General features: G+C 54.5%; 1 protein-coding gene across 1 annotated transcript in view; it reads left to right on the top strand.

Annotated features, from left to right (window-relative positions):
- Dnah14 (dynein axonemal heavy chain 14) overlaps positions 1-12,450 on the top strand; it is a 199,822-nt gene that overhangs the window by 183,485 nt on the left and 3,887 nt on the right. Inside the window, 7 exon segments of the mRNA XM_048358265.1 lie at positions 338-440; positions 1,731-1,958; positions 2,948-3,145; positions 5,067-5,266; positions 9,988-10,154; positions 10,661-10,857; positions 12,069-12,181. Of these exon segments, the coding sequence (XP_048214222.1) occupies positions 338-440; positions 1,731-1,958; positions 2,948-3,145; positions 5,067-5,266; positions 9,988-10,154; positions 10,661-10,857; positions 12,069-12,181 (1,206 nt within the window).

Raw genomic sequence — 12,450 nt, 5'->3', positions numbered from 1 at the left:
GGACGGGGCGGACGGGCGGGCGGGCGGACGAGCTGACGGGCGGGGAGGACGAGCGGGCGGACGGGCGGGCGGACGAGCTGACGGGAGGACGGGCGGACGGGAGGACGGGGCGGACGGGGCGGACGGGGCGGGCGGGGCGGACGGGGCGGACGGGGGAGGACGGGGCGGACGCAGCCCGGGCCGTTGCTGCGGTGGCCGGGGCTGAGTCTCCCCCGGGGCTGGGAGTCGGGAGCCTGGCGCGGGGCCGCACGCACGCACGCACGCACGCACGCACGCACGCACGCACGCACGCACGCGCGGCGGCGGCGGCGGGAGGTGAGAGCCGGCTTTCCCGCAGGTTCACCCGGGCGGACGCGGCCGCCGACCCCGGCTTCCGGCTGTGGCTGAGCTCCAAGTCCGTCAGCTCCTTCCCGGCCTCCATCCTCCAGAGGAGCGTGAAGGTGAGGGCGGGGGGGGGGGGGGGCGGGGGGGGCGGGGGGGGGAGGGCGGGGGGGGAGGGGGCGGGGGCGGGAGGGGCGGGGGGGAGAGGGCGGGGCCGCACCACGCCGCGCCCCTCACGGCGGCCTCGCGTGCACGGCCACGCCAACAGCAGGACTAGCACGCGTGTGTAGACCTAGCAAGGAATACGGAAGGCAGCCGCAGCCATTGGCCGTGAGTGTGAGTGTGAGTGTGTGTGAGTGTGAGAGTGTGTGAGCGTGTGTGAGCGTGTGTGAGTGAGTGTGAGCGTGTGAGTGAGTGTGAGCGTGTGAGTGTGTAAATGTGTGAGTGTGTGAGTGTGTGTAAATGTGTGAGTGAGAGTGTGTGAGCGTGTGTGAGTGAGTGTGCGTGTGTGTAAATGTGTGAGTGAGTGTGTGTGGGGGTGAGTGTGTATGAGTGTGCGAGTGCGTGAACTCAGCAACAGCGGTTAACACGTCATGGTTCCAGGCGGCCACCACCCCCACCCCGTCGGCGCGGACCGCTTCCTCCCCTCCTCACCCCAGCCTCTCCTTCTCACTCTCCTGATGAAGAAGAACCGCACACAGACGGGGCTTTGGGTTTTGCCAACTCGGTTTTCAACACCATCAGACCGGTGTAGTAGCACAGCAGAGTCATGGCTCTCCCTGGCATGTGCGCGGGAATGCGGCCCTCCCTGGGGGCACAGCCCTGGGCCGCCCCTCCCCGCCCGCCCCCCCCCCCCGCCCCGCAGGCCCCCTGCCCTGTGGCTGCTGGGTGCCCTCGCCGTGGAAGTCCAGGCTGCCCTGCTAAGCTGCCCCCCCAAACGCAGTGAGTGTCTTAGAACCTGGACTCGGACCCCAGCTCTCGCTCTACTTTGTAGATCATGGGTCACTTGAGCCACATCTGCAGCCTGGTATTTTTGCTGATAATTGGGGATGGAGTTTTCCAGCCTTTTCTACCTAGGCTGGTTTTGAACCCCAATCCTCTAGGTCTCAGCCTCCTTAGTAGCTATGATTATAGGCATGAGCCACCAGCGCTAGCTTCAAACAGGATCACTTTTAATCACAATACAGTCCTTTTCATTATAAAATTTCATATAAATTTCATATAAAACTTCTATATCATTCCAACAATATAGAAAATCTGGGAGTGCCCTTTGGTAGAAATTTTCAAGTAGCACAAGAATAAGACAACATTCTGATTGGTTGATGAACCTTGAAAATACTTGTGGATGTAACTGTGTCCCCAGTGCTAACCCTGGTCACCTGTACTTTGCACTCTCCTTTGCTCTAAAGATCGCCATGGAATCTCCCCAGGGACTGAAAAGCAACTTGCTGTGTATGTTTGGGTATGGCGGGAGTGGACAGGTGACAGAAGAGATACTGGAAAATCCTGAGTATGGACCATGGTGGAAAAAACTTCTGTTTAGCCTGTGTTTTTTCAATGCTGTGATTAAAGAGAGAGGCAACTATGGAACACTGGGGTGGAATATCCCTTATAAATTCAGCTCCTCGGACTTCGAGGTGAGTGTGCTTCTGGAGAAGAAGCCATGGCCATGTGTGTGGGGAGGGGCAGGAGGGCCCGTGCCCCTTGCCATGGGGGTGGGCAGGAGGGCCGATGCCCCTTGCCATGGGGGGGGGCAGGAGGGCCGGTGCCCCTTGCCATGGGGGGGGGGGCAGAAGGGCCGGTGCCCCTTGCCATGGGGGGGGGGCAGGAGGGCCGGTGCCCCTTGCCATGGGGGGGGCAGGAGGGCCGATGCCCCTTGCCATGGGGGGGGGCAGGAGGGCCGGTGCCCCTTGCCATGGGGGGGGGCAGGAGGGCCGGTGCTCTCACCTTGTGCTGGTAGTTAGACACACAGTTCTGTGGCCAGCAGTTGTGAGCAGCGGCTGTAGACTTGAGCGTTAACAGTGAATCAAAACAGCAAGATATGCTAGCCAAGGTTTATTCTAGGAGTGTGTAAAATGGCAATATACTATAGCCAAGGTTTATTCTAGGAGTGTGTAAATGGCTCACACCTGGAAATCCACAATTCTACTTTAGACCCTCATTTCAGCCAATATAGGAAAAGGACTTTTTAAAGCCATTCTGAATAAAACTCTAAGGGAATTGGCCAGGAGAGGTGTGGTGAGCAACCTCTGGTGAACAGAGCAGGGAGGGGAGAGGAGAGAGGAGTGGAGGGGAGGACCGCCAGTCGGTACCAGCATGGCCCTGAAGGGCCTCCAAGAACCACCCTACCCTAGCCAGGGCTGGGGCAGCCGTGTGCGGCCCGGCCTCAGTCTTCCCTGCCCTTGAACTTAGCACCGCATATTTGATTTGAGTAAGTGACGTAAGTAGCTCAGTGTCAACACAACAGAAATAACTGGGAAGCCGTGGACGCCTTCACGTGGGTCACCCTAGGTCTTCCTGCGTGCTCCGAGGAGAAGGTGCGCGTGAGCTGTGTGCGAGTTGTTGTTTCAGGGCCGGTGGGAGCTGAGCTGGCCGCGCGCTGACATCGGGATGCTTATTTCTAAAGGTGTCGTTGAAGGTGCTGGGCAAGGCTCTGAGCCAGCGGACGGCCGTGCCCTGGCAGGCGCTGCGCTACATGATCGGAGAAGTGACGTACGGCGGCCGGGTGTCTGACTTCTGGGACAGCCGGTGCCTAAACACGCTGCTCTACAGATTCTGCAGTCCCGACGTGCTCAGAGACAACTTCTGCTTCTCTGGTTACGAGGTAGGGAGAGAATTGGTCTTTTTATGGCGCTCAGTTATTTTTAGCTAGGCATTGTTGCATTGCGTAAAATATGTATTTAAACAAATGTTAATGTTTGTTTTCAGCACCTTTGTGAACTTTTAGTACAGGGTCACAAAAGTAATTGGCCACAAGTAATCTAGGAGGCAGACACTATTATTATCCCAATCTACACGATAGAAATTAGGATGCTAAGCAAGGTAGCATAGAATTTGGACTTGGCTGACGCCAGAATTGTGTAAGCTCTTCCAGCTGTTACGATTTAAATAATCCTATTTCCTGGCCACTAAGCATGAGTTATAACCAGGCATGGTGGCGCATACCTGTAGTCCTAGCCACTCTGAAGGCTAAGATACAATGCTTCTGTATTGTAGTTCTAGGATAAGTTGGGCAAATGGTTGTGAGATCCTGTCTCAACCAGTAAAAAGCCAGAGGCAGTGGTGCCTGCCTGCCACCTCAGCTCTGTGGAGGACACGGGAGGACTGCGGGCCTAGGCGAACAGCAAGGCCACTGCCGACTGAGGAGAGCCAAGGGACTGCAGGCACGGGACTGCTCGGCCATAAGCACAGGGCTGTAAGGCTCCACCTCCCCCCCCCAGCCCCCTCGCCCCCTTGGCCAGACCTGGGCCCTCAGTGCAGCCGGGGAGTGGGACAAGGTCCCTGAGCCAGTGTGTCAGGATGGGTTAGCCTTACACGCCCGCTTGCCAAAGCAGGAAAAGTGTGAGGACTTTTCTTTTTAAGATTGTCTCCTTTTTTCTTTTTTGCAAGTCCTGGAGCTTGAACTCTGGGCCTGGGCGTTGTCCTTGCGCTCTTCAGCTCAAGGCTAGCACTCTACCACTTGAGCCACAGCGCCACTTCTGGTTTTCTGGTGGTTAAGTGGAGGTGAGAGTATCATGAACTTTCCTGCCCAGGCTGGCTGTGAACCTCGATCCTCGAATCTCAGCCTCCTGAGTAGCTAGGGTTACAGGTGGGAGCCACCAGGGCCTGGCTTCCAAAAATAACTTAAAGTAACATCTTGTTTAGATTCTAAGGTCATTCAGATAAAATTCAGATAAGAATCCTTTAAATTGCCCCAAAGTACAACATAGTTGACTTCTGTATTCCATGAAAACGCGTAAGAGAAGAAGCAGCGGTAAGTTCAGCTCGCATCATGTGGCGGCATGGCAGATTCTGAAATCGTTTGTGTCCTTAGTTTATACACCTGCTTTACAGTACTGGAAATGCTTCCATGCCCGAGACAACAGTCACTGAGGAGGACAAGCAAGTGTTCAACTCCACCACCAGCCACGGGCCTGGCACTTGGGTCTGGGACAGCCCAGTGCACCATGGGAGGGGGAAGGGACAGAGGAAGAAGAGGACAGCTCTCACAGAAGCCAGGAAGCGGACTGAGACACCAACACCCCCAGCCCATCTCCCCCACCCCTCACCTCCCCCATCTCTCCCACCACCCCCATCTCCCTTGTCTCCCCATCCCCCATCCCCCCTCCCCATCTCCCCCAGCTCTGCAGGGATACACACCTGGGAACCCCACTTCCTTGAGCTGATGCTGACCCTTCCCTGATGCCCTTAGGAAGCAGTTACCACCCAAACCCTCCCACCCTCCTCACATTCCTCCCATAGTTTGACCAAAGTAAAATGATTTGTTCAAACTTTACTGCATCCATTGTCAATGAAAATGTTTCCTCAGCCCCCCATGCTTTTAAAATGTCCCCTTTTCCCTTCTCTTTCCATTTTCTCAGTGAGAGAGTTCTGCACACCTGCGATCTGTACGTCGCAGCGCGGGCCACGTGCTGCTTCTAGCGGTGTTGTACCACAGACACAAGAAGCGCTCTGCGTAACTGTCATGAGAAAACACCGCCTTTGTGTGTCACACGCGAAAACCAATGCACTACCTCCGTTTCCAGACGTGCCAGCCAGTGCCCAGCTCCGCCAGCTTCGAGGAATACCTAGAGATCATCCGGTCCCTGCCTGATGAAGACTCCCCCGAGATCCTGGCTGTCCACCCCGAGGCCATGAGGAGCTCCAGGGAGGCCCAGGCCCAGAGGCTCGTGGACAGCCTCATCACCCTGCAGCCCAAGGCCACCCCAGTCACCCTCTTGATCAGGTGAGGGCACACTAGCAAGACAGGCCCGCAGAACCCCCACTGGGAGCCAGGGAAGCAGCCAACTCTCCGGAGGACACGGGAAGCAAGCGTGCGCACACTCTGGCATCTCTGTCTCCTCTCTCCTCCTCTTCTCTTTTCCGCTCTCTCCTACCAGGCTTGCGGTAGTTACGCATCAGTGCTTGTTGGGTGAATAGTGGGGCTTGATCTAGCGAGGGGTAATCTGAAATGACGTTGTGTGAGTGTGAAGTGTGCATCTTGCTGTGTGCTCAGGAGACTCCAGCACAGTCCACACCAGGACCATGGTCCGGGCCTGGGCGGACGGTGTTGAGGTCACACCGCGTCAGTGTCATCCTTCGAGGGGACGCTTCGCACCTGTCCATCAGGGCTGTTGGACGGCTCCGGTGCGCCCACACTCACCCCACTCCCGGGTCTTCTCCACCTGTGGCCATGAAACAAGGTCAGAACTCTGCACCTACCATTCCAGCAGAACACCCAAGTCTCCAGACCTCCTGCGGCAGCCCTGGCCCCGCCCAGGACACGCACCACAGGCTCGCCAGGCCCCGCCCAGGACACGCACCACAGGCTCTGCTTTCCCACCCAGGACACGCACCACAGGCCCTGCTTTCCCACCCAGGACACGCACCCCAGGCTCGCCAGGCCCCTGCTTTCCCGGGAGGCCCGCGGTGCAGGTCCCGGCTCTGCCTCGTGGCTCGGTGAATGGAAGGTGGCCAGCCAGCGTCCCAGCCCGGCTCCTCCTCTCTGACTTGCCTGCTGGCCTGTGCTGGTGTGGCTGGGAGGCGAGCTTTTCCACGTGGGGGGCTGACGGATCTGGAGGACCACCTTTCTAGGGTCCTGGAGTAACATCAGATCCATCTGAAGACGCGAACACTTTCAAATATATGAATATCCATTACAAAGTGAACGTACCCCTACTGTCTGCCAGACCACCTTGCCTACCAATGATTTTGGAAATACAATAATCAGGTAAATATGTCAAATCTTAAATTATCTTGTTCTCTGATTTATATCCATTTAGCTGGATTTAAACTTAATTATGTATTTTAACCAATTTGCCGATTTTTCATTTTAAAGTAGAATCATAGAACTGGCCTGTGCAGTTTAACATGGCCCAGTTCTCTTGAATATTACAAATAATTTAACTGTGACCATCCCTTAAGACCAGACTATTTTTTGGCTCAGCTTTGGCCTGTGAACTCTACTTGTCCCTCATCTTCACTCTTCCCAGAACTGGAAACTGAGTGGGGGGCCAGCTTGTACCTCTGCTTGATTTCTAGTGTGTTTGTTTGTACCACGCCGGGGCTCGACCTCGGGGCCTGGATGCTGTCCCTTAGGGCTTTTGTGCTCAAGGCTAGCTCTCTACCAGCTGAGCCACAGCTCCACTTCCAGCTTTCTGGTGAGCATCTCGGGGACTTTCCCGCTGGGCTGGCTTTGAACCACAATCTTGAGACCTCAGCCTCCTGTGTGGCTCAGATTACGGGCCTGACTTGCCAGCACATGCCTTCTGCCTAATTTCCAAGATTCCTTCTCAGCTGCTTGAGGTTGGGAGAAAAACCAAAGAAATTAAACAAGTAGACATTTTTGTTCATGTTTAACCTTTCTTAAACAATGGGACAAAATAAGTATTAAAAGATAGGTTTTTACAAAACCATTTGTTGTAAACCAACTGAACAACTCATGAGGGGAGAGGGAAAGGGGAAGGGGGGAGGAGGGAATGAGGGAGGAGGTAACAAACAGTACAAGAAATGTACCCAAGGCCTAACGTATGAAACTGTAACCTCTCGTACATCACTTTGACAATAAATAAGAAAATAAATAAATAAATGATAGGTTTATATAATGCACATGTACAAAGTGATGTTTTCTTTTCAGAGAAAATACTGAAATACTAGTTTAAAAACAAAACTATACAGAAGACTTCATACTATAACAATAGCTTACATTTCTCATAATTTCTTAGATTTACATGTCCAGAAAGAAGCTAGCAGGGGCTGGGGATATGGCCTAGTGGCAAGAGAGCTTGCCTCGTATACATGAGGCCCTGGGTTCGATTCCCCAGCACCACATATACAGAAAACGGCCAGAAGTGGCGCTGTGGCTCAGGTGGCAGAGTGCTAGCCTTGAGCAAAAAGAAGCTAGGGACAGTGCTCAGGCCCCGAGTTCAAGCCCCAGGACTGGCAAAAAAAAAAAAAAAAAAAAAAAAAAAAAAAAGCTAACCAAAAGCATTTATGTAGAAGTAGCTAATCTAAATACAGCAAGTTTATTTTTTTTCTTTTTTTTGCCAGTCCTGGGCCTTGGACTCAGGGTCTGAGCACTGTCCCTGGCTTCCTTTTGCTCAAGGCTGGCACTCTGCCACTTGAGCCACAGCGCCGCTTCTGGCCGTTTTCTGTATATGTGGTGCTGGGGAATCGAACCCAGGGCCTCATGTATACGAGGCAAGCACTCTTGCCACTAGGCTATATCCTCAGCCCAATACAGCAAGTTTAAATAAATAAATTTCTAGGAGATATTTTACTACCTTAAGAAAAACAACTTTAGGTTAAATGTTAAGCTTTTTTTGAAGTTGGTAGAAAAGTATATTCGAAAATAAATAGGGCAGAGAAAAAGAAGTGGCCTGCAGACACCACAGAAGACACACCTCCTCCCTGAGGTCCTCCTCCCGCCTCTCCCCCTTCGGGCCAGCCTCAAGTTAATAGTGAGCCTCAAATCCTGAAGATGGCTTGCTGGCTGGTGGCTCCTTTTTTGCATTTCCTATATGAACTGTGATGTAAGGAGTACCATTCCCTTTGTTCTTTCTTGTTGTATAGTTGTAGAAAGGCAGCTCAAGCCCAGCAGTCGGTTCTGAGTACCACGCATCTTGATTACCCTTTTCACCATCCCTCCCTCCTCCACCCCCCCTCCCGCCGCCTCAAATTACATGGTTCAGTTTACACAATGTACATTGAATTAATGACTGCATTTGCTCACCCTGCCTCCCTCCATTAAGTGTGAATCTTTTATCATTTTTACACTAACCTCACATCATAATATAGGAATTCTAAATGGATCTCAGCAGTTCTGCAAATATAAGTAAAGCCTTAATAAGCAAAAAAAAAAAATCTTAGAGATATCTTAAGAGAGTAATAAAGTGATTTTCTCATATAGTTTAAAAAGTTACTTAAGTATTTTACCAAAGTTATGATATTCAGAAAAGCAACCTATCGACCAAAGCCCCAGGAAGGAGCCAGGTGCCAGGTGCTTGTTTGCGTGTTCAGCAAAGCAGGTTTTAGCAGAAGCATGAGTGGTTCCTGCAGGGTCACTGGGGGAAGCCCCGGGCTCCCTTTGAGGTTGCTAAGGTGACAATAATAATGCTATAATATTATATAATGCTATGTCGGGATCACTGAGGACCCTTTCTCCCTTCCCCGGAGGAGATGTTCCAATGTGGGGGTCTTGAGGACCCCCTTCCCCCCCATCTCTCGGGGGGAAATGCCTGAACCTCGATTCTGTGGAAGAAACTCCGCCCTACCCCTCATACCGGCAGAAGGAGTAAGGCGTGTCCTTTCTGGACTGCTCTAAGCTGAAGTGGGATGCCGAAATCCCTTCCTCGGCCCCCCATAATGTGTCAGGAACCGCAGGACAAAGATAACGGGGAGACAGCTGGATGGTTGAATGAGTCTCAAAGGCTTTAATTGGGAGGGGGGCTTATATAACAGTAATGGCGGGAAAGGGAAGGACTTGGGCCATTGGCTAAGCCGAGCTGCCCATCAGGTGATGTCATGAAACTTCCTTTGTGGGCTGGACAACCCCATCATGGTGGCACGCACGTGTTCGCCCCCCAGGGGCGGGGGCTTCTTTTCCGGTTGAGGCTGGAAGGTGGGAGGGGCTCCCTCCCACACTGCCCAGGGCTGGGGGGAAGGACAGGGACTGGCTCTTGGCGCCCTTCCCCCACCAAGGCTAAAACTGAGTCCCCAACAATGCTATAATAATAATAATAATAATAATAATAATAATAATAAAGGATCCTGTGAGGCCTGGATTCCAGCCCCACTGTGCCAGTCCTGCCTTCCCCTCCCTCCTCTCCCCTCCCCTCCCCTCCCCTTTTCTGTCCTGCCCTTCCTTACAGACCTGTACATTTCCTTGGCTCTTATAATACAACTTCCCGAGAGCTGCAGTCAAAACTCCATGCTCTTTCACTGTCTTCCTGACCACAATTCATTGCATTGACATCAAACGGAGTAGGCTCTTTGGTTTGATTGACTGTCACATCATCCAATAGCATCCTGCTGATGCAGAGCGGTGAAGTCCCGCCTCCCTGGTGGGGGAGTGTGGGGAGGCCTTGCCTGAGGGGCACCGGGCCTGTGGCTGGCTCCCCAGCCTGCCTCGGGGTGCCCAGCCCTTCTCTTCCCACAGCCTGTGCACACGCAGCACCGCTTTCTGCAGGCCCACGAGGGGAGCCCCGCACACTGCTGCGGTCCTAGTCTCCTCCCTTGGTGCTCAGAATCTGTTTCACAAGGAGATCTTAATCAAGCTTTAGAAATACACATTTCCTCCTCACTCCGTGTCACCAGACAGCCTTCCCCTGTGTCTGTGTGTGGTGTGTGTGCGCGCGCGTGCACGCACACAGAGCCTTCTTAGTATGTGTGCACATGGCCTTCCCCTCTGCGTGTGTGTGGATGTGTGTGCACACGTGGCCTTCATGAGGCTCCTGCTTCCCCCTGCAGTCCAGGGCAGAGCAATGAGGAACTGGTGATGGAAATCGTGGCCAACTTGCTGGCGCAGCTGCCCCTGGCGGTGGAGCCGGAGGGCCCGGCCGAGTCCAGGAATCCCACCACGCTGAGAGGCCTCCTGGCCAGCCCCATCTGGCAGAAGCTCTATGCCAACATCCAAGGTGGGCCTGGGCCGGGCCAGGGAAGGGGGAGGGGATGCCAGTCGGGGTGTCACAGGTGACACCAAGGCTACCGTGTGGCCATTCCCCCCGAGTGTCCCTCACGTCCCTGTGACCAGGCGACTCAGGCTCGGCATCACTGGGTCTCTGGGGCAGCTGGCTGGGGCCTTGGGCTTCACCCAGCCCTTCGTAACTTCTGCAAGTGGTTTTCCTATTTTTAATGGTCCAACAATGAGATGAGGAGCTGACGTTATACCATGGGGGTGCCCAGCTGCCCGGGCCGGTTGGCTTCCTTCTGCGTTGTGAGTCATTGCACTCCCAGCGGGAGAACAGGCAGGTGTTCACAGACAATGAGACACTGCCATCTGAAAGCACTTCTGCAGGAAATGTGTGCTGCCTCAAGTCAAGAGACCGGAAGTTCCTCTAACAGTGGAAGGCTTCAGAGGCTCCGCCCTCCCTTGCAAAGCCTCGCCTAAGTCAACAACAAAGTTTTGCTCTTTCTTCCCCAGGCCATGACCCCCTCATCCACTGTGTCTTGATCACCTTTTTGAACCAAGAAATACAACGGTTTGATAAGTTACTGTTGGTCATACACCAATCTTTAAAAGATCTGCAGCTTGCCATGAAGGGAGAGAAGGTTCTCACCCCGGAGCTGGAGGAGGTCTACGACTGCTTTCTCAACATGAAGGTGCCCGCCCTGTGGCAGGTACGGAGCCCGGTGTCCAGACCCGCCAGACCTCGGGGGCACATCCGTCCACATGGAAATACCACGCGATGACACGCGCGAATGTGCGGTGCCACGGCAGACGTGGCGCTCTCTGCAGAAACTGGCAGGACAGCTGGGCTTCCGGGGCGGCTCCGGGGGGAGCGTGCCCTGAGGCCTCGCCACACCCCTTAGCGTCGGGACTGTGAGAATGCACATCTAGGAGGCACGCACTTCTTTATAAAAGCACATGTGTTTTAGATTCAAGAAACACAAGTACAAGTTTTAGAAGGAAAGTGCGCAGGCGTTGCCTCAAGCCAAGGGCCTTTTCCTCCAAAAAGGCGTTTGCCTTCCCGTTTTAGATTTTCCAACTTTTTTTTTCCCCCAGTCCTGGGCCTTGGACTCAGGGCCTGAGCACTGTCCCTGGCTTCCTTTTGCTCAAGGCTAGCACTCTGCCACCTGAGCCACAGTGCCACCTCTGGCCGTTTTCTGTATATGTGGTGCTGGGGAATCGAACCCAGGGCCTCGTGTATACGAGGCAAGCTCTCTACCACTAGGCCATAGCCCAGCCCTTTCCAACATTTTTAATATTTTCTCAATCTTATTGTGGTATTTGTCTTTGCTGTATTTATATTTTAGTATAAAATTTTAAACATTTATATTGACTGCTCAAGCTCCCAATGAGAGTGACTGAAAATGTTTAACTATTTTAATATTCCTAAATGGGAGTCAACACTGGAGAGAAATCCAGACCCAGAGGCTGGGGAGGGGCTCTGCCGCCAAGCGGCGCGGGGGGGGGGGGGGGGGGGGGGAGGGGGGCGGGGGGAGGGCGGGGGGGGCGGGAGGGGCGGGGGGAGGCCCCGGGCAGGGCCGGCCACTCGGGCTCTGTGGTGGTGTGCGGAGCCGAGCGCGGGCAGAGCCGTGGTCCTGCTGCAAAGTCCAGGCCCCCCCCACCCTGCCCTGCTGAGCTGAAGATGAAAGGGGAGCCACGAGTCCAGAGAGGGAGGAAGGCAGGGGAAGAGCAAGTCAGCCACGCCAGCCTCCCCCCAGATGGCCCCATTCACAGGTTGGGTCAGGCGCCTCGCTGCGCACCTGGAGCTGGGAAACGGCAGAGGCCCAAGTTTGTTTCTGCCTGTCCAGCGAGTCACTGACCACAGCTCGCAGAAATGTGCTGCTGGCCTGGAGAGCTTCCCACGCTGGCTCTGTCTCCACAGAAACACGCCTACAGGTCCTGCCGGCCCCTGAGCTCCTGGGTCAGTGACCTCAAGCAGCGGCTGAGCTTCTTCAACACCTGGGCCAAAATGGCTTTCACTGCCATCTATCATAGGTAAGAGGAGACAGCCCGCCCACCTGCTCTCCCCCTCCCTCCTTCCTTCCTCCCCCTTCCTTCCCTCCCTAGCCCCTTCCTTCCCCCTCCCTCCCTCTTCCTTCCCTCCTTCCTTCTCTCCTTTCTTCCTTCTCTCCCCCCCTCTCCTTCCTTCCCTCTTTCCCTCCTCCCTTCTTTCCCTCTTCTTCTCCTTCCTTCCTTCTCTTCCTCTCTCCCGTGTTCTGCCCTGAGCTGACTCACTGGTCCCTAGGCTGCCCAGTGGCGTGGGT

The sequence above is a fragment of the Perognathus longimembris genome, chromosome 11 (assembly GCF_023159225.1).
Source record: "Perognathus longimembris pacificus isolate PPM17 chromosome 11, ASM2315922v1, whole genome shotgun sequence".
Lineage (NCBI taxonomy): Eukaryota > Metazoa > Chordata > Mammalia > Rodentia > Heteromyidae > Perognathus > Perognathus longimembris.
The sequence above is the reverse complement of the archived record's forward strand: the minus strand, read 5'-3'. Positions and strand labels throughout refer to the sequence as shown.